This window comes from Capra hircus, chromosome 13 (genome assembly GCF_001704415.2).
Source record: "Capra hircus breed San Clemente chromosome 13, ASM170441v1, whole genome shotgun sequence".
NCBI classification, from domain to species: domain Eukaryota; kingdom Metazoa; phylum Chordata; class Mammalia; order Artiodactyla; family Bovidae; genus Capra; species Capra hircus.
Genome location: NC_030820.1, coordinates 51,482,626 through 51,509,319, shown reverse-complemented (window position 1 = coordinate 51,509,319; position 26,694 = coordinate 51,482,626). Strand labels below are relative to the sequence as shown.

At 45.4% G+C, this 26,694-nt stretch overlaps 1 protein-coding gene across 8 annotated transcripts in view; it reads left to right on the top strand.

Moving 5' to 3' along the window:
- The window catches only part of PTPRA (protein tyrosine phosphatase, receptor type A), a 166,195-nt gene extending 143,340 nt beyond the window's left edge, over positions 1 to 22,855 (top strand). For 4 of the 8 annotated variants that reach the window (XM_018057434.1, XM_018057433.1, XM_018057432.1 and 1 more), the window contains 13 exons: positions 2,422 to 2,458; positions 6,489 to 6,586; positions 7,929 to 8,048; positions 8,893 to 9,059; positions 9,553 to 9,688; positions 10,361 to 10,510; positions 11,633 to 11,726; positions 12,044 to 12,120; positions 12,606 to 12,740; positions 19,566 to 19,691; positions 19,771 to 19,922; positions 21,432 to 21,567; positions 22,220 to 22,855. In XM_018057434.1, coding sequence (XP_017912923.1) covers positions 2,422 to 2,458; positions 6,489 to 6,586; positions 7,929 to 8,048; positions 8,893 to 9,059; positions 9,553 to 9,688; positions 10,361 to 10,510; positions 11,633 to 11,726; positions 12,044 to 12,120; positions 12,606 to 12,740; positions 19,566 to 19,691; positions 19,771 to 19,922; positions 21,432 to 21,567; positions 22,220 to 22,294 — 1,503 coding nt within the window. In that variant the 3' untranslated portion in view covers positions 22,295 to 22,855. Of the gene's footprint in view, positions 1 to 2,421; positions 2,459 to 6,488; positions 6,587 to 7,862; positions 8,049 to 8,892; positions 9,060 to 9,552; positions 9,689 to 10,360; positions 10,511 to 11,632; positions 11,727 to 12,043; positions 12,121 to 12,605; positions 12,741 to 19,565; positions 19,692 to 19,770; positions 19,923 to 21,431; positions 21,568 to 22,219 lie in introns of all 8 variants that reach the window. The other 4 variants (XM_018057430.1, XM_018057428.1, XM_018057429.1 and 1 more) reach the window with 1 other exon arrangement.

The window sequence follows — 26,694 nt, the reverse complement described above, 5'->3', positions numbered from 1 at the left end:
GAGAGCCAGTGGGAAAGAGGGAGCACATGTTCTCTGGCCTGGGAGGGTCAGACAGCAGCCTTTGCTGAAGCACATTGAGGCCATTTGTTGTGGGCTGCCAGTTACACTTGAGGTATAGTTTATAAAAACTTACCTTATATATACCTCTGTCATGCTAGGAGAAAAAATAGGGTTTGGTAAGTGTTATAATAACAGTAATTCAGACATTTAAAACAATAGAATTCCTTGAATTTTAGTAAGTTTACCAAGTTATTGCCTCCATTGCATGCTAAGTTGCTTCAGTCATGTCTGACTCTGTGCAACCCTGTGGACTATAGCCTGCCAGGCTGCTCTCTCCATGGGATTTCCCAGGCAAGAATACTGGAGCGGGTTGTCATTTCCTTCTCCAGGGGATCTTCCTGACCCAGGGATCTAACCCACATCTCTTAGGTCTCCTGTATTGGCAGGCAGCCTCTTTACCACGCACCACCTAGGATGGCTTTATTGATGTAATTCACATTCCGTAATTTTCACCCACTTAAAATTTACAATTCACTGGTTTTAGTCTATTCACAGGTGTGTGCAACAGTGATCACCTCAGAAGAGAAATGCTGTACCTCTTAGCTATTGCCTCTTAGTTTTAGAACTTTTTGTTTACCCCACAAAGAACCACCTTATCAACATTCCCAGTCCTGGCAATCACTTACCGAGCCCTTTGCGCACACAGAGAACCAAGATCACACATGAATCTTAAAGAGAAGTGGTTTCAGGTACCAGGGAATGGTGGCAGCAGTTGGGGAGGGTGTGGGACCTGTGGTTTGGAGACTACAAAAGTCCGAAGTGAACCTGACATTGTTAATAAGAGAAGATGAAATAGACGGTGGAACAGGTGGCAGCTGGGCTTCCCGCCTGAAGTCTTAGGAGCGACCAGTTTCCTCGCTTACTCTTAGCTGTCTAAGAGTATATAGAGGATTTTTAAGTGTTTTGTTTTTGTTTTTAAACTGGTAGAAATGTAGATGCCATGTGGAGCCAACTTGGCATTTGACTTTCAGAATCCAAAGATGTCTCAGGAACTCGGGAGCCACGTTTCTTCTTTCCCTTGAATATAACGCAGGGAAGATCAGTAGTTTGGCCTCATTCTAGTTTTACCGTATTGGTTAAGGAATGTCACCATATCATATGTAGGCATGTTTTCATGGGGAATATATAGCACACTCCTAATGAAGACGAAGCAGGAAGCCCTTGGGGGCTGGACCCTCCAACAGTGCTGTTAAGCTATTCATGACCCACACACTCCAGTGAGAATTTGGCAGCTAACTTCTCCTGGAACAGGGATATATTATAGCTTAACATAATCTAAGAACTTCTCGGTTTTAATTACACGTTTAGTGCAGTAACCAAAGTGCAGCATCCTGAATTAAGGTTTTATCAGTTTCCATCTTCTAATGATTAAAAACAGTTGGAAAAACTTAAATTGCTCTTCTAAATAAAAATTTTAACAAACTTCTTGTTAATTCTAAACATCTCCATCTTGAGGCCTAAAGCTTTCTCCAGTTCTGAGAAGCAGTTCTGCCACTGCCTTGCAGACTTGTATTTCATCGTTATCTTGGTGTGACATGGTGTCCCATCCATGAAACTGTCTTCCTCATTGCCCATCTTAATGCTGTCTGAAAGAAGCAGAGGTATTTACAATGTTTAAATCAAATGATTTTTTCATTTACCTAGGACTTCTCAAGTGAACACTACATTTAAACAATGAGGTTGAAAAGGTGTGTGACAAAACAGTAAATGCTGAAAAAGTATTGTCCAAGCTTTGGTTTTTCCAGTAGTCATGTACGGATGTGAGAGTTGGATATACTATAAAGAAGACTGAGTGTCGAAGAATTGATGCTTTCAAATTGTGGTGCTGGAGAAGACTCCTGAGAGTCCCTTGGACTGCATGGAGATCAAACCAGTCAATCCTAAAGAAAATCAATCCTGGATATTCATTTGAAGGGCTGATAATGAAACTCCAATCCTTTGGCCATGTGATGCGAAGAGCTGACTCATTGGAAAAGACCCTGATTCTGGGAAAGATTGAAAGCAAAAGGAGAAGGGGCAGTAGAGGATTAGATGGTTAGATAGCATCACCAACTCAATGGACATGAGTTTGAGCAAACTCCAGGAGATAATGGAGGACAGAGGAGCCTGGCATGCTGCAGTCCTTGGTTGCAAAGAGTCGGACATGACTTAGCAACTGAACAACAACAACATCCAAAGCTTGATGTTGTTTCAAACATCAGTTCCTTGAAAATTTCTAGAATGGAAATTCTTGTTAATTGCCTGGACCTTTTCACAAGGGAGGCTTTGTAAACTGGTTGGGAGTCTGGAAAATTTCATTCTTATCCATTTTTGGATTTTCACTGTCTTTTTCTCCTCTATTTCCTCCCACCCCACTCCCAGGGCTACCAGGAAAAGAACAAATTCATTGCTGCACAAGGTAAAATAAGATAATTTTTTATTCTTGGGTTTAACCATGAATGGGCTTGGGTTTTTTCTTCCAAATCCTAAATAGATCACACAGAATGTATTAGCTTTTCTGTAATTATTACCACCTGAAAGAAAAGCAATCTACCTTGCATGTTTCTAACTAAGGGGCTTCATCTTGATGACTTAGTGTCCAGGGGTCCTTTGAAATAAATTCTTTTTTATATGTACATAAAAAATACTGGAGAACACTACACACACACACACACCACAGTCTAGTGAGGTCCTCTGAAGAGGATTGGACACTCACAGGTCCAGGCTGACTCATCCACCCACTCATGAGCCTGAGCTCTACTATTATTCACAGAAAAGTGGTCTAAAAACCCTCAAATCAGGGACCCAATGTGCTATACATGCTCTGTACACATTTCCACAGTCTAAAGTTCTAATAAGTGCCCTCACTTTTAGGATCCTAGCAAAAAATACCTTGATGTTTGCAGCACTGTAAAGTAATTGATGTTAGTATGGTCCATCAAAGCCCATTTAATTAATCATTCAACAAATATTTATTGACCATTTATTGTGTGCCACGCACTGGCCTAGGTGATGGAAATATGTACAGGAATAAAATAGAGTATGGTCTCTGCCTTTAAGGAGCCTCTAGTTGGTAGAGGATGCCGTGCTGTGTTAAATCGCTTCAGTCACGTCCTACTCTGTGCCACCCTGTAGACTGTAGCCCCCTAGGCTCCTCTGTCCGTGGAATTCTCCAGGCAAAAATACTGGAATGGGTTGCCACTTCCTTCTCCAGGGGATCTTCCTGACCCAGGGATCGAACCCACATCTCCTAAGTCTCCTGCATTGGCTGGCAGGTTCTTTACCAGTAGAGGATAATTTATAGCAAAATAAACAGAAACTTTGGTAAGTGGCTATTCTGTTCAATACAGTAGTTACTAGCCACAAGTGGCTATTTAAAACAAGATTTTAGGGAGTTCCATGGCAGTCTAGTGGTTAGGACTCCGCACTTTCACCTCTAAGGACATAGGTTCAATCCCTGGTCGGGGAACTACAATCCTGCAAGCCATGTGGTACAGCCAAAATAAAATAATTAAAATTAAATAAAATTTTAAATTCAGTTTCTCAGTCACACTAGTCACAGTGACTAGAGACTACCGTATTAGTGCAGATATGAAACATTTCTATCATCGCCTAAAGTTCTGTTGGACAGTACTGTGAGCGTGATAAGATAGAAGTAAAATAAAGTGGAGTGGTCAGGAAAAGCCTTACATCCTCCTTGCTCTTGCAGTCTTCCACCAGGGACTGGCCCTTGCCTAACCAAGCCCCCTACCCGCCCTCTGTAGCCATCTGTCGGTTCAGGGCCACGCTTCAAGGCCCAGCTCAGCTACCACCTACTCAGTGATTTTGGCACCAGTAACCACATACAGTCTCTTCCTCTGTTTGTCATGGTGCCTTTTTGATGCTAAAATATTTCTTAAAAGTCACCTTTGATTTCCTTGTGGGCCTTGTCTCAGACTCCCTCTTGAACTTCATAGAACTTCACTTTCCTTGAAACTGTTATTTCCAGACATTCTGTTCTCTTGATTTTTCTCACTTTTCTAAGTATTCTCTCTCTAGCTGTTATTCTTCTTTCTGTGTCTTAAATATAGTTTCTCTTGAAAATTGTAGATGGCTACTTCTTTAAAATTCCATTCTTATCTTTCGTGGCACATTTCTGTCCATTCTTCTGCTTCCTCGGCTTTTTGTTCTGTCTGAACTTGAATAATGCTCAAAGATCCCCAGCATTCTGTGTTTACACAGAATTCTTTACCCCTTCTTTACTCCATACCCCAACTCCCTCTTTGAGAGACCTCATCTAATACCCACCTCTGTTTGACTGGCTGCTGCCTCTCTTGAGCTCTGGAGCCACATTTTCAAACTAACTTTGTGCCCCTCCACTTGAATACTCTCACACACACTTTAGATTCAACGTCAGAAGCTGAAATGTGACTTCCTCAGCCCCAGAGCTGCTTTTTCTCATAATTTCTTTGGAGACCGAATCACCAAGCCTAATTTAGGATCATTCAGATGTCCTACCTGTCCCTTGCTTTAAATATGATTAGTCCTCCGGTTTCTATCTCCAGAATCGGCCTTCTCTGGCTCGCGACCTTGCTCTTAGCTCTTCCAGTTCTGTTGCAGTAGCTCACTGATTGACCCCTGTAGGCCCTAGCTTTGTTCCTTGCATTTCTTCCACCAGAATGACCTTTCTTAATGTAAAACTTTTGTCAGACTCTTATGAACATCCTATAATGACTTTTCATTATCTATATCTATAAAACAAGCCTTTGTAAAGAGCTGGCCTCCAGCTCTTTAGATTCTGGTACCTCACCTATCTTCCTAGGTGTGTCTTTTCTCCTCCACACCGCCGACACAGTGAGCTCAGCTTCAGCCCATGTGTGTCTCACACTGTTAGCCCCCGGCCCCTCTGCCTGGAGTGCCTCTTCTCCCTGTGCCTCCTTTCTAAACTCAAAGTCTGCTTTCTCTGTCCTAATATATGGCTAAGATGTCACCTCCTTCAGGAGATTTTTCCTAACCTTACCAGGCAGTGAAACAGTTTCCCTCTGTACATCTTTCTGGCTTTCTGGCATGTGTCCACTTCTGACATGATTTGTTTCTCGTCTTAATATTTTTCTTTTTACCAAAGGGAGTACAAAATTTCTTGAAGAAAGTAAAAAAAAAAGTATTACGAGATCTATAGAAACAAGTTCTCCCCTCAAAATTTTATCTTCACCTCTTTAGTCTAATTCAACCATTTTTATCTGTGGAGTTCTTCTTATACTAATGCATGCTGCTGCTGCTGTTGAATAGCTCAGTCATGTCTGACTGTTTGTGACGCCATGGACTGTACCCCCAGGCTCCTCTGTCCGTGGGATTCTCCAGGCAAAAATCCTGGAGTGAGTTGCTGTGTTCTCCTCCAGAGCATCTTCCCCATCCAGGGATCGAACTCTCTTATGTCTCCTGCATTGCCAGGCAGGTTCTTTACCACTAGCATGACCTGGGAAGCCCTACTATATTATTAGATAACTTATTTAATCTTACAGACTACATTACACTCATACATGTCCCTTTCCCCTATTCTCCCAGTGGAGTTAAATCACAATTTGGAGTGAAGATAATACTTGTTATTTACATTCTTATTACTGTGCCAGTGTTATTCACAGCTAAAGCACATAGTATTGTATGATTTTTTTTTTGATACAATTTTTTATTTTCTTCTTTCCCAAGTGTTAATAATTGCCTTTTTTCCTTATTCACTTAATTTTGTATATACCTAGCACTGATTTTTTTTCCCTTCCAAACTCTTTGATGGAAATATAGATTTTCTCTTGGTACCCTCAAAATACATGAGGTTTAATTTTTTTTAAGTTTTTCTCTTGGGATCCTTCTAGAACCTTCTTTGATTCCATTCTAGGTTGATTGCCCTTTAGCCTGTAACAGAGTAATTATCCTGAGCCTTCCCTTTTCCAATACCCTGGGGATTCTGCTAGTCTCTGTCCTATATTAGATCCCACTTTTTTCTTTCTTTATGCCCTTTTAGTGGCTTTCTGGAAAAGGCTGTATAGGAAGTAAATTTTAAATTTCAGCATAAGCAATTACCCAACCTGTCTCACTAACGATACCCAGCTCACAGCATGGTAAGAAGAGTAAATGAGATATAAAGCACATAGCTCACTATCTCACCCTTAACATTGGTATTCATTAGGAGTCGTGATTCCTAATCCTCAACTGTAGTATCCTTGGGAAACATTGTACGTGGTCTCTTTTTATTTTGACACCTTCACACCCCCACTTCACTTCCTATTGAAGTGCCTGACACATACATGGTGGAAATGTTCAGTTAGTAGGTGGGTGGATGGGTAGATGGATTCTATAATTAACTGGGGACATGTGGTCACAGGCTTCCAAAAATCAGGAATGAATGTTCCTAATTTCCCAGCAGCTTTCTTCCTCTTGCTGTGTGTTCTCATCTTTGCTGTTGGTTATTGTAGGACCAAAGGAAGAAACGGTGAATGATTTCTGGAGGATGATCTGGGAACAAAACACAGCCACTATTGTCATGGTGACCAATCTGAAGGAGAGAAAGGAGGTGAGTGGAGAAATTAGGTAGAATGGCCTCTGATACAGGCATGACCAACAGAGGGATTGCCTTTTCTATATTCTATGTTTGAGCCTAGGGTATCCACCTTTTTTGGCTTCTGTGCCAGTCATTCATCCAGACAGAATCCAGGCCAGGGTGCCCATTACATTTTCCTGTGGCCTGGAAGCCTTCAATGATCTGACGGATATTCCTAGGGCATGCCCTTTGTTTGGTAACCAAATAACTCACCTTAGATCCAAAACATTTTAGAAAAAAGACTTGGACCATTAGCCAAGGAAAAGCCTCAGTGAGGCTTTTCTCCCCTGGCTTCTCTTGTCCCTCACTCCTCTGGGTTTCTTGCTTTTGTTTTCTTTTTTTTTTTTTTCCCTTCCCCTTCCCCCAGCCCGCCCCTCTGCTTTTGTTTTCTTTCTGTCCCTCCCCCCGAGTCAGCAGATGGAGCTGTTTGGACCCAAGGAAATGTGAGCCCCCGACCTGATCCTTCAGGCAAACCTTCTGACTGGCCCTTTTCTTTCTGTGATTACTAAGTCCATGCCTAGTTAGCTCCATCACTGGGCCACAGCCAGCACCAATCCTGAGTCCTGGATCAGGCCCCAGAGAGGAATCCCAATTCATGACTGTCTCTCTTCAGGATGGCGCCAGATACCCACACTGGGCTGTTGGGTGTGTTGATCAGCTTAGGAGGGTTAACTTTAGAGCTGGACCTTAAGTTCGTTTCCTCCATCCCTACCTGTTTCTCTTGGGAGCTGTTCAAGGCCTAATCCTCAGAGAAGGCCTTGGACCTCTCATGGCAAGTTTACAGTCTGTATCAATCCACCCTAGTGACTTCCTCATAGCAGCTTGCTCTTTCCAGGGGATCAGTGGACTTGCCCTTAGAGCCTGACCTGGAATATTGTGGAAGTACAGATTTTATACATAAAATGGCTTCCGATTTGCCCAGAATTGAGACCCTAGAGTTGGGAAAGAGTGAGGGAATATATGTCTGGGGCTATGCATAAGTTAAGAGATTGTGCTAAATGGGATGGAAACTGAAGAACTTAAAAAAAGAACAGGGAGTTTCTTGCCAACATAGTGATTAGTATTCCAGGCTTTCACTGCTGTGGCCTATGTTCAGTCCCTGGTCGGGGAGCTGATAGCCTGCAAGCCACATGGCACAGCCAAAGAAAAAAAAGGAAACAGTTAAAGTCTGCAGCTGACGGAGGTGAGAGAAGAGGCCAGGAGGCTTTCTGAAGATTTCAGTCTGGGCTTTTGTGGTCCTTTCCTTTAGGGCCCTTTGCATCTGCTAGGGGTGGAAGGCCTGAAGTCAGGGGGATGCATGTCTGTTCCTTTCCAGTGTAAGTGTGCCCAGTACTGGCCAGACCAAGGCTGCTGGACTTACGGGAATATCCGTGTGTCAGTAGAAGATGTGACCGTGCTGGTGGACTACACAGTGCGGAAGTTCTGCATTCAACAGGTACTGTCTGCTGCCTCCTTTCTTGGTTCTCATTTAGGATCTGCTGACCATTAAGAGGGCAGAACAAGCTGGGTCATCCCCCTCTTACTCAGGGTGGTCAGGAGTTACTGAGCATGCAGTATGTTTGGACTCTGAAATCAGAGATCTAGGCTCTCAGTATTTATCTCCCCCACCCCTACTCCCACCCCCCTGCCCCCATTTTGATTAAAGCCAAGAGAGGAACACTTTCATGACTGGGAGAAAAAGTATTACTGAGGTGGAGTTTGGTCATGTTAGGTATGAACTGGGTACGTCAGGAGGTAGTATAATCTCCTGGGTACTTGACTTATCTCCTTTCTTACCCCAAAGACTCCCGACATCAAGGATGTGGGCCTTGCTCCTGACCCTTCAGAGTGACCCTGGAGGCTTGAGCAAAGATTGCCTTCAGCTGAGGGCAGTGTGCTGCTGTGAAGAGAGAGCTTACCAAGAATTAGGAGACCTGCACTATAGTTCTGACCTTGCCTTTTACTAATCCTGGGACCATAACCAGGTCATTTAACTTTTTTGAGTTTCACATTCCATGTCTGTAGGAATAAATAATAGTAACAGCCTTGACTACCCCTTGGGGCTCCTGGGAAGGTTTTCTGTCCATGGTTAAAACTTTTCTTCTTTTTAATTTTTTTAAAAATGTATTTATTTTTAATTCGAGGATAATTATTTTCTTGAGAAGTTTATTACTCTTCACTTCCCCATTGTCAGTGACAGCTACAGCTGGCCCTGGCCCCTTCAGTATCACCCTCCTTGCCCTGGTGCTGCCCTACCGCAGGGTAACAGGACCAACATGCAGGATCTCTTCAATTCACAGGTGGGCGACGTGACCAACAGAAAGCCACAGCGCCTCATCACTCAGTTCCACTTTACCAGCTGGCCAGATTTTGGGGTGCCTTTCACACCGATTGGCATGCTCAAGTTCCTTAAGAAGGTGAAGGCCTGTAACCCTCAGTATGCAGGGGCCATCGTGGTACACTGCAGGTCAGTGTGGCCTGACCCTTGGCTCCCCACTCATACCACATTCTGTTCCCATGCTGAGAGCAGGGCAGGCATAGGAGCCCTGGCCAAGGAGGCTGGCACAGAGCAGATGAACTACCTGGGCCCCAGAGCTGCAGCCAGAGAGACTCTTCAAGTTTTGGTGCTAGGTGGAAAGCACTTGAAGAAAGAGGGAAGGGCAGTCCTCCAAGATTGGGGGTGAGGGGACCACTGCTCTGAAGCCAGAAAGCGAAGTTGAGTGCTGCCTTGTGTAAGTGGACTCTGCAGACCATTCCAAGTGTCCCTGGTCCTGGTAACTCGAGGCAAGGAGTTCACGATACAGTGGGATTGTTGGTCCCATGAGAGTCCCACCTCTGCTCCATACAGAGTTAGAATGTAAAGGCTTGAAGACAGAGCCCTGCCCTGTGCTGCCCCCTCCCTTTGTGTGCCCCCAAGGCATGCTAGCCATCCCAGTAATACTCCTGCTCTCTGGCCACAGTGCGGGTGTAGGACGCACAGGTACCTTTGTCGTCATTGATGCCATGCTGGATATGATGCATACAGAGCGGAAAGTGGATGTTTATGGCTTTGTGAGCCGGATCCGGGCACAGCGCTGCCAGATGGTGCAAACAGACGTGAGTGGTTTGTGTGTGAAACAAAGGTGGGGGGCATATTAGGACCAAACATCTACCCACCTCGTAGATTACTCAGTCTCCCAGGTTATTTTAAATGATCATCATACAGTGTGACAAAGGGCCTTATAAATTATGTAGTAAAAGAACATGGAGCACAGAGAAGGGTGTGCCCTCGGGGAGTCAGGAAGGTGGGCAGATGTCATTTGCACTAGGCCCTAAGGATATGGAACAGGTCCTGAGGGAAGGGCCATTGCCCCAGAGTGGTGACACAGCTCAGCCAGGTCCAGGAGCAGCAATGTGATCAACTCTGTGGTTAGGGAATGGGGTGCAGAGGGCACAGCACTGGGAAGGGGGCTGGCATGGGCTTTCTGTGTCACTGGAGTTTGACAGCCCCTCAGTCTATCCATCTATGCTCTGGATACAGATGAGTGAATGGATTGGATCTGTCCTTCTCTCCAGGAGAGTATCAGAGTAGGATTCTCTCTCCCAAGTTTAAGCACCCCTAGAGGGACTCAGGCATTTTGAGTCCTGCCTCCTTGAATTTGGACAAGAGCAAATCGTCTTATATGTGCTGGGATCGAAGAAGTGGGCTGAAGTGAAACAAGAGTGTGGGAGGGAGTGCTCTGGCACCACCATTGTGTAACTGGAAACTCTGCATCATCCATATTTCAGATGCAATACGTCTTCATATACCAAGCCCTTCTGGAGCATTATCTATATGGGGATACAGAACTGGAAGTCACCTCTCTAGAAACACATCTGCAGAAAATTTATAACAAAATCCCAGGGACCAGCAACAATGGATTAGAGGAGGAGTTTAAGGTGAGTCGAAGCTGAACTGTCTCTTTCAGAAGGAAGGATCTGTGTGACCTGCGGCATACAGAATGTTTGACTCCTTTTGAATTTACCAACAAATGGTAAATCCTCTTTCAAGGTATGTGGATAGTTAGGGAGGTGTGTCTGTGGCCCGTTGCTCATACCCTAGTTATTCTCAATCCTGCATGTTAGAATCACTTAGGTTGCATTTAGGGAGTAGGTAAGGAAGCAAAAACAGGCAGTGGTATTTTTTTTTAAGTCCCTCAGCTCCCCCTCCCAGGTGATTGCAATGTACAGCAGGAGCAAACTTTTTCTGCAGAATAAATATTTTTGGCTTTGCAGGCCATATGGTCTATTCACAACTACTTAACACTGCTGTTTTATCACAAAAGCAGCCATAGATACCACGTAAACAAATGAACATGGCAGTGTTTCCATAGACCAGCTTGGCTCATAGACTGTAGGTTGCTGACCCTGCCGTATTCAGATAGACAATGGTTCCGAACACACCTATGGGATATGTCACACACTCAGCAATAAAAGTGCTCCCAGAAGCAAGAGATTTCTGGGTTGGGACGAGGAGGACCACTTTCCATAAGCACTCCTGAAACTAAGCGGTTACCTCAGGGCTCTGATTCAGCAACTCTGAGGGCTTGAGATTCTGTATATTTGACAAGATGAGGCTGATGCTTCTGGTTTATGGGATACCCTTTGAGTAGCAAAGATCAGGAAAAAACCTTGAAATCAGGAGAAGGGAAGATATGCATTTTAATAAGATTTTTCTAAAGAATGAAAGACAGCCTCTGGGAATAGGACAGCAGGGAGGGAGGGAGGAAGGGCACACTCTATTCCTTGCTCCAGGATCATAAAGTGCCGGTCCAAGGAAATCCCACAGTGGTCCACAGGGCCCGGGAAAGCAGTGTTTCCTAGACGTTCTTGTCTTATTCACTGATCTTAAAGTTGAAAAAATAATGTTCTGATAAGAGTATGTGGAAATGGAGATCAGGGCTCTGATGAGAAGAGCAGTGTGCAACCATTGTGGCCTGGATGCAGGGCCTGAGACAGACATAATCTTGTCAAGTTCAGTTACTGAGACCAGTAATGTTTCCCTTCCCCTTCCCAATTTAGAAATTAACATCGATCAAAATCCAGAATGACAAGATGCGGACCGGAAACCTTCCAGCCAACATGAAGAAGAATAGGGTTTTACAGATCATTCCATGTAAGAGCCCTCTCCCCACCCCAAAGCCCTAATGCCCATCCCCCTTTCCCTTAACCCTTCAGCCTTCTTCTGTACTAGTTAATGATCAGCTTGGAGACAAGAATTATGGCATTGTCTCTTATTGCTCCCAGTTCTTCAGTGGCTTTTGCAAAGAGCAGGAAGGCCAGTTTTCTGCCTCGTGGGCTAGGAATAGGCATGTTGTTACCCAGCTGGAATTACATCTGCCCAGACCCTGAGAAGAGGCGGGGATAGATGAAAAGAGAGGGAGGAGAGGACAGATGATGCTGGGGAGCCACAAGCTGCTGTCCTTCTTGCAGATGAATTCAACAGAGTGATCATTCCAGTTAAGAGGGGTGAGGAGAACACAGACTACGTGAATGCATCCTTCATTGATGTAAGTTGTGGCAGTGTCCCCTGAGCTCCCAACACTTCATGGAGATTGAGCTGGGCCTTGCAGTGCTGCCCTCGCACTGCTTGAAAGTTTGGTCTTTGAGTCAGTCATCAAATGCAGAACTGATACCCTTTCTGTGCACTAGGTCTGTCAGACCCCCAAGAGTAGAAGGTGGGGTAACAGAGGGTAAACACCAATGTAAGAGCTGGAAGAAAAAGCTCACAGCATAGACCAAAGGCTAAAAACACTAACCTCTGGGCCTTCCCATTCGTGTTCATCCTAGCCTCAGCCCCACTTCCCTCACCCTCATACAAGGAAACCAGTGTGCCATCCAAAACTTGGTCCTTGGCCAAAGAGGAGCTCTGCCTGGGATTTGTTTGCCTCTAGGCAGCCCCCTCCCCAGCCCAGTGGGCTGTCATCTCTACTAGCCCCTCCTTGATCAAACCATCTTACTCACATCTCATCTCACATTGACCTGGCCTTCATAGGGGTACCGGCAGAAAGACTCCTACATTGCCAGCCAGGGCCCTCTGTGCCACACAATTGAGGACTTCTGGCGAATGATTTGGGAGTGGAAATCTTGCTCTATCGTGATGCTAACAGAACTGGAGGAGAGAGGCCAGGTGAGTTCAAAAGGTCCTGGGCTACGGGAGACAAGCGACAAGGCGGCGGGTAGGGGCGGCTAAGAGGTTTTTTTCTTTGATTTAATAAAATAGCCATTGCCCAGCCTCTTGGTATCTGAATAGTCAGCTTCTCTCAGGACTGGTCTGCGCTTCCATTTGATTCCCAAACCTCTCACTTCTCTTCTAAATACAGTCTCCTCAAGCCTAGCTTTGTACCTGCTACACCCCGCCTCCATGGGCAGAGCAGAGCTAGCAAGACAAGGAATACAGAGTCAGACTGCAGCTCCATCGGAGCTTGTGTGAAGTCCCTTAAGGAGCCTTCCAAGCCAGAGAAATTAACCAGAAGACTGATGGAAGATGGGTCACCTCTTTGCTGACTGCCCAAAAGAAAACAACAGAATTTGAGAAATAAAAACAAGAAATTTATTTTTTAATTGGATGATGTAGAATAAATTAATATTATGGTTTCTTCATATATATCCAATAGCTAGTTCCATAGCACATTTGCTGACCTGTTTATATACCATATGCTTTTTTTCTTTTTCCAGAAACAACCAACTTACAAGTTCAGTCAGTAACAAGGAAATCTTTTTTTTAAAGCCCTGAGTCAATTAAAAATTAGAATTGTCAGTGAACTCACAGTATGAAGGGAGCTTAGAGGCCCCTAGGCCAGCTCACATTCAGTGTAGGAAATCTCAAACACTATTCCTGAGTCAGAACCTTGAAGCCTCTGCTGAGTACGTTCAATCTCAGGGGTCACTCTTTCTCTGTCCACTTCCCATCCCACCTGTCCCAGTATTACAGAGTGGCCCAGTCTTTGTTCATATAGTGCTTATTATGTTCACACACTCTCTGCTGTGCATGACAGTGCAGTAAATGGTTGCTTCGTGATGCCTCAGCAGTGGGCAGAATCGAGAGAACAAGCAGAAGAGGCCAGCAAGGGCCCTGGGGAGAAGGTCCTTCTAAGCCAAAGTGAAGAGTTTGAATTTTGTAAAGCAGTTTGAGAACCCTTGACAGTCTCAGATTTGTAAGTTTTTTAGAATCCCTCTTGACTGCAGTTAGAAGGACACATTAGAAATGAGCAAGCCAAAAGCAGAGAGGAAGCTGCCACAGGGATGCTGCTGGACTGAACTGGGCCTGGGGAGCGGGGATTTAAACACATTTTTTATGTTAATTGTTCCAAACCACATCATTCCCATTCTGTACTTGGACAGTTTGTTTATTTTAACCTTGATCCAGGCTTTGTATCTGCTCACCTGATATTCTGATTTGTCAAGATTTTCTTCCAACTTAATTATTTGAATTTGAATGATTTCTCTTCCTGGATTTGTATCATGTACCTAATCAACAGACATACATGATAGATCTTCGATCTTCCTCTGTCATTAATAACAATACTGATGAGGTGAGAAATTTGGGGGAAGTGTACACCTGCGTAACAAAGGCCAGTTGCGGGATGAGCTCCTTTATTGTCAGGAATGAGGTGCAGTATCCTGGCCCTCTCTGATAAGCTGTGATGGAACATGCAAATAGGGACCTACATGCAGTTCCATCCACACTTCTGCCCCCTGGATCTGTGGCAGTCAGATCCAAAGAGTAGGCAGAAAACGCTGGAATGACAAGCACATTCTCTGTCCACTGCCCCGTAATAAAAAGTGGCCCAGTGAATACCTCAGACTCTGTCTAGTCAGATTTTTCAGGCTTTTCCATCCTTGAAGCAGACCTAGTAAGAGTACAGGGCAGAGAGGCAGGAAACATTTCTTATGGGTAGAGGTGGGGAGAGAGGGGACATGCACACACTGGTCTCAGGTGGTGCGGCCCATTCCCTTCTGCCTACTAGCACTGTGCTTACGCTGTGTCTTAGGGCCAGTGAAACAGAAGCTTCTGAAATGGATCAGTACCGGTTATAGTAACATTCTTTCCCAGCCTCATTGGCCTCTAAGAGAAAATTTTACTTTATGTTCCACCTCCCATTCGTCTTGTCAGGTGTAGCTCTCAAGAGATATTAACACAATAAGCCTAAATGAGACAGTGAAGAATGTGTCCTTTAAGACCACTCCCCACCCCCAGTTTAAATTCCCAGAGAAAACATCTGATCCAAAAATGTAAATTCTGTATATATTAAAATTCCAAAGGAATTAAAACCAAAAATTCTCTTCTCCCTGTTTTATTTTTCTCCACCATTTTAACTATAATGGTCCACCAAGATGTTTAGTAAGGCCTGAGTTCCCTCGTCAGCTACAGCTTGGACCATGATCAGAATGAGCAGAGCAGTCGTGGCAGTTTCTGCATGGGGTCACCTCAACCCAAGGACACATTCTACTTCTCCAGAGAGACAATAAAACATGATTGCATCAGAGCCCAGCCCACAAAGCTCTGTATCCCCATCACTGTTGTCAGCCCTAGACCATAGCAAGAGACTTAGTGCTATATACTGGAAGGAAGGTAAACAAAGACAGCAGGAGAAGAGACTTAAAAGCTTCTCTGTTTCCACTTCTTTGGGGATTCCAATGCCTAGAGTCCATAACCTGACAATGTAAATTTTAGATTAAACCCCAATTTCCAAGCATTCATCTACTAGACTTGAACACCTTTTCCTCATTTCTGATCTTTCATCCAGTGATGACTCCAACACCTGGCTTGCTGCCCCTTTTCTGGTTCCTATTCCTGTCTCTATTCTTGGAGGCAAATGTTTGTATGTGGGTGATCCATCTACCTTTGTCTCTCAGCTTCTCAGCTTCCTCATCCTTCTAGGCTTGAGTCCTCTGGGAACTACTTCAGTCAAGGTCACCAGTGACTGCCATCTTGACAATCCAAAAGTTACTTCTCTTTTCTTGTCTTTCTGGTTCCTTTGTAGCAGTTCCCTTGTACGCCAATACACACTCCTTCCTCCTCAGGACACTTTTTTTCCCTTGACTTCCATGATGTCACTCCTGTACTCACTGGCCTGGCAGCTCCTTTGTTATTCTTTTGTGACTTCCTCCTCCTCTGAATGACCTCTAATTATTGGAGTGTCCAACACTGAAGGCTTAACCCACTTTTGTTCCCTTTTGACACACTATTCCTTGGGGATCTCATCCAGTTCTGTGGTTTTAAATACTATCTATATGCCAGGAACTCTCACATCTATGTCTCTAGCCCAGTTATCCCCCACCTTCCCAGTTGTCTGGATTCGATCCCTTGATTGGAAAGATCCCCTGGAGAAGGAAATGGCAAGCCACTCTAGTACTCTTGCCTAGAAAAATCCTATGGACAGAGCAGCCTGGCGGGCTATAGTCCATGGGGTTGCAAGAGTCAGACATGACTTAGCGACTAAACCACCACTATTCCCAGTTGTTGACCACATAGCCATGTGATATCTTCTCATGGGTGTCTGTTAAGAATCTCAAACTTCATATGCCCCAAATAAAATTTGGTTTCCTCCTTTCCTTCACACTGGTTCATTCCATCCTTACCCATCTCAGTACACTGTACCACCTTTCACCCAGATGCTCATATCAGAAGTCTAGAAGTTACCTTTATTCCTCTCATTTTCTTACTCTTCACAACCAGTCTGTCACTGAGTCTTGACATAGGCTGTGTATTATATTTACTTCTCTTTAGTGTAACTCCTGTCACCCCAGTATAGACAATCATCTCTCTCCTGCATCACTCAAGTAGCCTGGCAGCCAGTCTGCCTACTCCCATTCCCATCCCCTTTTAGTCACTTTCCCACATGGAGGCCAGCATCTTTTTGAAAACATAAATCTAAATATACCATTTCTTGTTTAAAAATCCTCTTTGAGCTCCCTTATCTTGAGGGAAGATCTACCCATGCATACAAAAGTTAGAAACTTTCCCTGAGGTACCCCGTCCAAGACTTGAATTGGGTCCTTCTTCCTCTCTGTTTCCATTGCTTCTTTTCAGTCTCCTGGTTTCCATTTTCCCTCATCCCCGTTGGCCCTCACAGCAGAGTGGAGCTTGGGTTCTGAGATGAGTCTTAGCCTCCACTCCTTGAGAGGAGGGTCCCATATTTGTCACAGCCTTGCATTCCCCAACTCGGCTCTCAGGTCTCCATTCTCAGCAGGACACCAAGGCATTTTAGCCTTGGGAAACAGCGGGTACTGGCACTCCTGGCCCCTGCTGTGGATTCTCTTACAGCTCTTTCTGCCATATCTCTCCCCACACCCTTGAGCAGCACCATGGGAGTCAAGTGCCATTTAAGCCCCACCTGATTCTTTGGTTTCTGTTGTGGAGCCCACACAGAAGCTAAATTCAGTAAGCCTTCACCTGGCTGAGTAGGATAATTTCCTGCCATTGGTCCAACATCTAAAATCACCTTATGTGCCTTCTCTTTATCTCATGAAGATGAAGTCGCTCAGTCGTGTCCGACTCTTTGTGACCCCATGGACTGTAACCTACTAGGCTTCTCCGTCCATGGGATTCTCCAGGCAAGAATACTGGAGTGGATTGCCATTTCCTTCTCCAAGGGATCTTCCCTACCCAGGGATCAAACCCGGGTCTCCCGCATTGGAGGCAGACGCTTTAACCTCTGAGCCACCAGGGAAGCCCCTTGTATCATCCCTAAAATCCTGTCCCCAGAAGCGTGCTTGTTTTTTCTCAGCACAGTGTACCTGCTTCCCTGAAGTAGCCGTGTCACCTTGACATGCACTCTACAACAGCACTCCTCTGATTTTCCAGGCCTGCCACAGATAATCATGGCAGATTGTCCCCATTAGTCAGCCTGCTCTGGCTACATGCTGTCACTGTTGACCAGCTCCTTGTCCATAGTTTGAAGAGGGGACTCTTTTTTTTTTTTTTTTTTCCTGCCATGCCACAAAGCTAGCAGAATCTTAGTTCCCCAACCAGGGATCAAACCTGTGCCCCCTGCAGTGGGAGCATGGAATTCTATCCGCTGGACTACCAAGGAACTCCCTGAAGAGGAGACTCTTGATGGTATAGTGGTACATCCCTGGGAGTCCTCCTTCCAGGTTGCCCCTTTTCTTCTCTGTTATGCCTCTTTGCCTAAACTAAGAAGATCTAAAATATCTGAAGGCTGTTAAGTATGGAACCTTAATAATTTCTACTTGTCATAGTATGATTCTGGCTGCTATAGTCTATTGCTGTCAAGCCCTCTGTATCTTAGTGTTTCTAATGGTTTTAAAGCCCAGTCTTTAGTTGTGACTGATAAACTGTATAAAGGTAGTGTTGGGAAGGAACTGTGATAGCAAAACTCATTCTGCCCATGAATCCTTGAAAACCAGCATAGTCTCATTTAAGGTGAGCCTTAATTAGGGGTTTTGGTTTTTTAGAAACTTAAATTAGGTTTGACTTTTCTAAAACTGTTCTGTTGAAGAGAGGGTCCAGAGCTCTGACTCTCAGGGTATCCCCAGGGCTCCTAGTCACATACTGAAAAGCACTGCTCTATGGCATTTACTTAATCCACCACTTTAATAATCCTGTGTTTTAAAATGAGCTAAGGGTCATTTATAAAGGGGGTAATGAATGATCACACATATGAAAAGCATGTCATTAAGGGACTTCCCTGGTGGTCCAGTGGCTAAGACTCTGAGCTCCCAGTGCAGGGGGCCTGGTCAGGGAACTGGATCCCACATGCTGCAAATAAAGATCTCTAGTGCCGCAACTAAGACCCAGCACAGCCAAATAAATGTTTTTTAAGGTCATTAAATTGGACTTTTAATATTGATTTTATTTGGACTGAGAAGCTATTGGTGATTTTTATTTTTGTATTTAATTTTCCCAAATCCTTCCTAGTGAACATAGAGCATAGAGTACATTTATGGCTGAATATCTTTAAATCGTCAACAGTGAAGTATCTAGGATATCCCCTAAAATGCTCTTTAAAAAGGACAGCATAACTGTATTTTGTTTACGTGTTTATACCCTGGCTTGTTCTATAGACGTTAAAAGTCATTTACCAGATACTTACTGCTTACATACTAAGTTACTTCAGTCATGTCCAACTCTTTTCGACTCTATGGACTGTAGCCCGCTAGGCTCCTCTGTCCATAGGATTCTTCATGCAAGAATACTGGAGTGGGTTGCCAGCCCTCCTCCAGGGCCTCTTCCCAACCCAGGGATCTAACCTGTGTCTCATTATATCTCCTGCATTGCAGGCGTGTTCTTTACCACTGTTGCCACCTGGGAAGCCCTGATACTTACTGAGAACCTGCTAGATGCAGGCAGTGTGCAAGGTGCTGTAGAAGGAACTGAGCCAGGTGCAAGTAGAGACAACGCAGTAAACCACCTTGTGCTAACAACGGAAACGCAAGGGCTAGCAATTGTAAGGCGCCCCCGCAGATTAGAGAGTTGAGGAGGAGAGGGATGAAAGCACACTGTGGACTGGGCTTTGAAGCACCATAGCTGGTGCTTTTTTCTGGGTTAGCAATCTGACATATATAAGCACTACAAATGTGGCAGCACCCCAAGGGGGTGGGGGGGGGAGAAATTGGAACAAAGACATTCACTCTCCCTCCACCCTGCCGTTAAATGTTAGATTCAGCTATGAGCTGATGGTCAGAAGTCTTCATAAATCCTGTCAGTGTTGCAAATTAGACTGTAAATAAGTAACAGTAAAAGGTTATTTGATTATCTCTTAAGTGATTGGTAGACTTAAGTTGTTAAATATGGATGTCCTGCTGAGGATCAGAAGTTAATTACAGTGATGTTAAGTAATAGAATGACCCTCTGAGTTTTTGATACCTTGGGAAAAAGTGTGTCAGTGTAAGAAGGACTGTATTGAGAGGAGCAGTCTGCTCATAGAGCAGCCCTGCTTTTACAACACGTGGTATTCTGAGCCTCTCACCTCTCCCATTTGTCCCCCAGGAAAAGTGTGCCCAGTACTGGCCCTCTGATGGACTGGTGTCGTATGGAGACATCACAGTGGAGCTGAAGAAGGAGGAAGAATGTGAGAGCTATACCGTCAGAGACCTCCTGGTTACCAACACCAGGGTAAGATGCCTGGTGGGTGGGCTTCTCCCATAGGGAAAGCAGAGTTGCACCTACCTCTCTGATCCTCCTTCCTCCCAAGGAGAACAAGAGCCGGCAGATCCGGCAGTTCCACTTCCATGGCTGGCCTGAAGTGGGCATCCCCAGTGATGGAAAGGGCATGATCAGCATCATTGCAGCCGTGCAGAAGCAGCAGCAGCAGTCAGGGAACCACCCCATCACCGTGCACTGCAGGTACGCCCACCCCAGCCCTCAGGGGGAAGAGAGAGAGAGACACGAGAGGCAGGCAGAGGGGCGAGATGGGAGCCTCTATCAGACTCTGATGAAAGCCAGGCAAGAGCGGGATGTTGGTGAGACATGGCAATCAAGTTTGATGACTAGGTCAGGCCCAGATGATAAAGAAAGGATCTTGGAGTTTGAACTCGACACTTCCAGTGCTAGGGAACAACAGTCCATAAGTTAAGATACTGGGCAGGGAATAGTGCTGGGGAAGACGAACAAAGGGGAGACCGACAGTAGGGAAGACTAGCTGGGCAACATGGGAAGGCCTACCTCCTTAAGAAACACAGGAAAAGAGAAAAGGGCAACTATTTTGAGAACAGTTAGAAGAAAAATGAATAAGACATAATTGTGAAAAAGAGGGGTGTCTTAGGCTGGGTTTAGTTGCTGGTGTCACTGACAGAAGAAAAATAGTATGAGAACTATCTTTAGTGGAGAAGTGAGTGGATTTTGTTTGGGGCATATTGTTTGAGACTGCATTTTAGAAATAAATTTTACCATGCGTTTGTATTGCTTTTATAATTGAGGGAAGAGAATCTCTCTTAAAGGGGAAGAAAGTATATATTTAAAATTTCTGCAGATTTGCTCTGAAGATAAAATAATGAGCAAACGAACTTCTAGAAATGACCCAGTAAATGTGCTTCAGATGGCCAAAATGAAATTGTAATTACAAGAATTGAAGCACTGTTCATAATAGTAAAAGATGGTAGGGACTTCCCTGTTAGTCCAGTGGTTAAGACTCCATGCTTCAATGCAGGGGACACATGTTCAGTCCCTTGTCAGGGAACTAAGATCCCACATGCCATACTGCACAGCCAAAAAAAAAATAATAATTTTTTTTTAAAGATGGTAAATAATCTGAACGTATTAATAAGGGACTGGTTCCATAAGCTCTGATACATCTTATACTACAGAGCTTCAGAAAATTAATTAGAATCTGTTTATGTACTGGCTTGGAATAATCCTCTAGATTTATTGCTTAGTGAGGAAAGCAGTGGGAGACAAAAAATATGTGTGGTATATGCATAAATTATCTTTGGAAGGACACACAAGGACTTGATGACATTGGTTGTTTCCCGGGAGGAAACTGAAAGGATGAAGAAATGGCGTAGGAAGGAGACTTCTTATATTTTGAACCTTTTGAAATTTGAACTGTGCTAATTTATTACACATACAAAAATCATTCAAAAACATGTTTATAAGAAGAAAAAGTGGCAAAATACATCAGCTGACCCCATTTGACAGTAAACATGAAAAGATGCTAATTCTTACTAGCAACATGAGAAATGGAGATGAAAACATGGCTTTTAGCCCATTGGATTGACAAAAGAATTCCTTGACCTCGAAACACACTCCTTGCCCACACTTTTCAGTGTCCCATGCTCCTCTCTCCCTTGGTCACCCTCCAGATTCTCTGGCTACCTTGCACCATGCAGGTGTGATGAGTGTATCTCTTTGTTACAGCGCGGGGGCAGGACGGACAGGGACCTTCTGTGCCCTGAGCACAGTCCTGGAACGGGTGAAAGCAGAGGGGATTTTGGATGTCTTCCAGACCGTCAAGAGCCTGCGACTGCAGAGGCCACACATGGTCCAGACACTGGTATGCTGCCCTGCCTATTTATCCATGCCACCACACACCATCCACAGCTCCTCTCTGCCAGAGCCAGCTCAGAGGGGGGCTGTTCTGAGGGGCCTGTCTGGTAGACAGAAGGCTGTGTAACCAACCGCAGACTCATCCTTCCTCAGGGTGCCTCAGAAAAGCAGGATAAGCTTTGGGAGGCAGGAGAGCATTGAGGGCATAGCCTAGCCCCACACCAGTAAGAGATGCTGGTGGCCTCAGTGCAGACTAGAAGGGGTGCCCGTCAGGGCTCTTCACTTCTCCACGGGTCTGAGGTGGGGAGGAATCAGGAGTACCTCCTTTCCTCAGCTCCCTTTCAGCAGTTCTCTTGACAGTCTAGATGACCAGTAAGCACCGAGTGTGAGGACAGATGTGAACTCATGTCTGACCTGTGAAGGGCTGGGACCGCCATCTGCACCTCCAGTCTCTGCTTTCTGGAGAAGGTGGCTTCACTCAGCCCGAAAAAGAAGGCTGTCAGAACTCTGCAGGCAGGCAGATCAGGGCTCAGGTGGAAATGTAAAAGTACTTATTTATTCTTAATTTTCCATTTTTTAAAGAACGGGTTTGTCAGGAGCTGCAGATACATTGCTCTCTTCAGTAACCCTGGCCTTTTCCCCCAACTTTCACTCTGCAGGAACAGTATGAGTTCTGCTACAAGGTGGTGCAGGAATATATTGACGCGTTCTCAGATTATGCCAACTTCAAGTGAGAGGCAATGAGGCCCCGTGGACAAGAGAATTGCCTTTAATATTTTGTAATATTCTGTTTTGTTAATATACCCCAAATTGTGTATATATCTTACAACTGTTTTAGAAATTGGTACATAGGCTTCTATTACCTATTAGGTGGAGATTTTATATGTAAATGTGTTAGCACTGATAGTCCTTTTTCCAATGTTTTATTGGGGAATTAAATAGTGTGATGTTTGGATTGATATCATGAAATCCTCTGCCTGGAAGTTTGGCTTGATTGTTCTTTGGTTTATATCGATACATCTTTTCCTAAAGAAGAAACACAAAATTCATTTCAGGTAGCTAGGCATTAACTAAGAAAAAAAGCACAAAGTTATTAGAGCTCTTGAGGAAATTGGTTGTCCCAGTGCCCCCAGTCAGACCACTGTCCCCTCCTGCTCTGTAAATAATCTCTCCCCTCTCTACCCTTGACCCCTTCTCGTACTGCCCACATCCCACCATGGGGAGTAAAGGGACCAGAGTGGTATCTCTGGCACCACACTAGGGATTATCAGGTAATAAAAGCTTTGACTCCCTGAGGAATGTCTCTCCCTTTGTGTGGGCCGGGGCAGTCACACTAGGGCTGGGTTGTCCTGCGCCACTCCTAGCCCGCTGTTACCCATCTGTCTTAGCTGGCTGCAGAGAGGGCACAGTCTGCCTTTTTTCCAACACACACAGCCCCTCTACCTCTTAGGTAGCTGCCAGCAGCCTTCTTTCACTCCCAGCGTATCTTTGGTGCAGTCGTCCTAGCCAGCCTCGCTCCCTAGGGAAGATGGCCTGAGTCCTTGCTCTTTCCCTAAGTGCAGGGGCATGGGGGAGGGGTGGCTTGGCTTTTGGCTTTGGGTCAGTTTGACCTCTCTAGTCCTTGGTGCTCTGCTGCAGAACTATCTGGATCATGTCACTTTGTCCAGAGTAGGTGTTCATAGCCTCATTTATTGTGTTAAACAACTTCCATTTCCTTTCATATTTGTCCTCATTTCCAGAACTCTTGTGTGGAAGTGCCTCAGATCCAGAGGTCATGTTGGTGGAAGTCTAGATCCCAGTTTGAGTCTGAGCATAACCTGTCAGAGTGTGTTAAATAAAATGGATGCATAAAATGGAGGAAAGATCAGCAGAGCAGCTGATGGGAGGGCCTCGGATTCCAGGCAAACATTGAGCATCCATTTCATTTATTTCTCATGTAACAGTCTGCCCAGTCTAGAGACTGAGGATCCTCATCTCATGGTCCCAGTGACCCTTAGGCTGTTGTTCTCATCCTCATAGTTGAGGTCACTGTCTTTTCCCATGGAGAAGCAAAAAGAGCATGGGTAAGCAATTTCATTTTTAAGGACATGAAATAAAAATTGCACTTTTCACTTTCACTCATACCCTATTGGCTAAACCCTAGTCATAAGCCCACACTGAGCTACAAAGGGCACTGGGAAATGTGGTCTTTAGTTGAGGGCAGAGCTAGGAGGGCGTGTCTGTGGTCTCTTCTTATGGTCAGCCCCTCACAGGAACAGGAGAAGAAACCAGTTGCCATGACTGTAAGTGCAGGGCTGACAAAGCTTTGCAGCCGTCAGGGCATTTCTTGAGGAGCCAGGGACACCTTGGGGGCTGTCAGAAGTGAAAGGTAGCACTCCAGCCTGGCCCATGGAGGCATGCTCAGAGATCAGTGGTGCCATGCTTCCAGGAGTATGTAGGACTTAAACTGGACCTGAGAGATGCTGGAAGTTCAGATGAGTGAAGAGGAAAGGTCAGCGGAGCAGCTGATCAGAGGGCCTCAGATTCCAGGCAAACAAAGATGCACTAAAGATGGGACCCAAGTTATGCCCCACATATTCAGGATGTCTGCAGGGAACAGGGGCACCACAACAGATCACCTTCTGAAAGCTTGCATGAGGTAAGTAGTATAAGTCGATACATGTACTCTGGGCCTCCTATAGGAAGCAAGGAACTGCAAGGGACAATAAACTCAAAAGTCAATAGGTTTATAAGAAGTGGGGATAAATTAAGCAAAGACAAAATCTCAAGAATTTCTGTTGAGGGGTGCTATGCTTGGGAAGGAAACCCTGTCTCTTTGCATACTACCTGTTGGTGCCTCTGTGTGACCATGTCCAAGCCCATGGAAGAGGGCAAGCCTTGGGGTCAGCAAGCCATGCAGCGAACATATCCCCAGGTTGCTAAACAGACATCTTCAAGCGGGAGTTATCCAAGCCCTTTGTTCCCCTTCTCTCCCTCATCGCTCCTTATCCACCTCTCTTTTCCTGTTACTCAGGGCTCACCTGGCATCAAGAGACATAAACCGGACAGGCTCAAAGGGAAGTGTATTGAGGCTCACGTGGCATAATTATGTGGGAAGGGCAGGGGAGCCCACTTCACCCAGAGCCTACCCCTCAGCCTGTCACCTGTGACCATGTGCAGCGCACTCCCCAAACCTCTGGGACCTGCCACACTCAGAGACATCACTTCATCAGATAGTCTCTGTGTTGGGTTTTCCTTCGTCCTCTACCCCCACCCTCAGTTCACTCCCACACATTCTTTTTTAACCCCTTCATCCTCAGTGCTGAGCCCCAAGGATCCAGTCCTCCTGTGCACTAGCTCCCGCCTTGATGTAGTGACTGCCTTCCTCCACAGCCCCTTCCTCAGAGGTCAGGCATTCCTGCAGTCTGTATTGTGGACCCTGAGTCTTTCTCCAATCCCGAGCTTCCAGTCCACACACCCTGCTTCCTGCTGTGAGTCCATAGGGTAGCCCAGAGGCAGCAGACTCAGGCTTCCCATACTCAGGGATTTGCCCAGTCACCATAGCCCACTGCTCTTTGTGCAGCCTCCAGCATCCTCTGCCCCCACCCCCATCCCAGCTCTACTTCTACTGGGCACCAAAGCTACACAGACCTCCCCAATACACGCACACACACACTCACGCTCCCCCAATAGTTCCTGTGTTGGGTTTTCTGATTTTGTTCCTTCAGTTCAGTCGCTCAGTTGTGTCCAACTCTTTGCAACCACATGAATTGCAGCACGCCAGGCCTCCCTGTCCATCACCAACTCCGGGAGTTCACTCAGACTCACGTCCATCGAGTCAGTGATGCCATCCAGCCATCTCATCCTCAGTTGTCCCCTTCTCCTCCTGCCCCCAATCCCTCCCAGCATCAGTCTTTTCCAATGAGTCAGCTCTTTGCATGAGGTGGCCAAAATACTGGAGTTTCAGCTTCAGCATCATTCCTTCCAAAGGAAGGGCACCAAAGCTACAGAGCTCCCCACTACACACACACACACTCCCCCAATAGTTCTGTGTTGGCTTTTCTCCATTTCGTTCCTTACCATGGAGCACCCACTGCAGCCCTGTTGCCAAGACTTTAGCTAATGCTCTATCCTTCACCCAGGCCACCTGCTGAGGAGGGGGAGAAGGTGCCCCAGGGAGGGTGCCGCTCTGCTCCTGCAGCACCTGAGCATTCAACTCAAAATTGCTTTTCCAGCTGACTGCAGCAGTCCCCAGACGAATGATGTGGCCTCAGGGCTGAGTATAAGTTAAGAATTCAGTGGTGAACAAATGACTTTGTGTCCTGTTGAGAAGGATACAAGGATGAACTATTCCAGAGTTTGTAATCTGGAAGCAGACAGCAAATATTCCTAAAAGGCTGAGTATGTGGCCAGAGAGAAAAGGACCAGAGCTTCCCCTGGGAAACTTAGTTCATGTTTGGATTTTTCAGGCAAGATAACACTCAAATTACCGAAAAATAAAAGCACTCCTGCCGGAGTCCAGCCCTGGTGGATCCAGGGTAATTCGAAGGGGAGATGGAATCGGCGTCCTAGGAAAAAGCTATTTAATTAGAAATATAAAGAGAGATTAGAAAGGAATAGTGTAGTAGGAAATATTAGTGGAGAAAAAAAGGCTGAATAACTTGGTTTACGTGGAATACCAAGAAAACTCCAGAACAAGGAATTTGCACCACCTACGTAGGCCACAGGCGTCTTTCCGTTCTCCTGAAGGAGAGGAGACACTGAGGCCTCCCCAGTCAGATCTTAGAACCCCAGGCAAAATTAGGCTTGGTGAGTACCCACACTCAGATGGGAATTCAGCCAGAAGGGGAAAGAAAGAAAGACAAGGGGGAATCAGTCTTTCCAGAAACTGATCCGTTTTCTTTATTTTCAGGTTTGCTTATATACTTTTTGTTATACATAGGGATGAGTACAGAGTCATGCGGGGTCAGCAGACCTGACCTTTATCAAAATCAGGTGCTTCATATAAAAGTATACAAAGGTCTTAGGGGTTTTACATCATCTTCTGGCCATGAGGCCTGCTGACATTTTATGGCCCTTTCTGATAATGGTCAGTCAACCAGAAAACTTTTTTCTTCCAGGGGTGATTTTTTCTTAAACTAGGCGCCACCCTCCA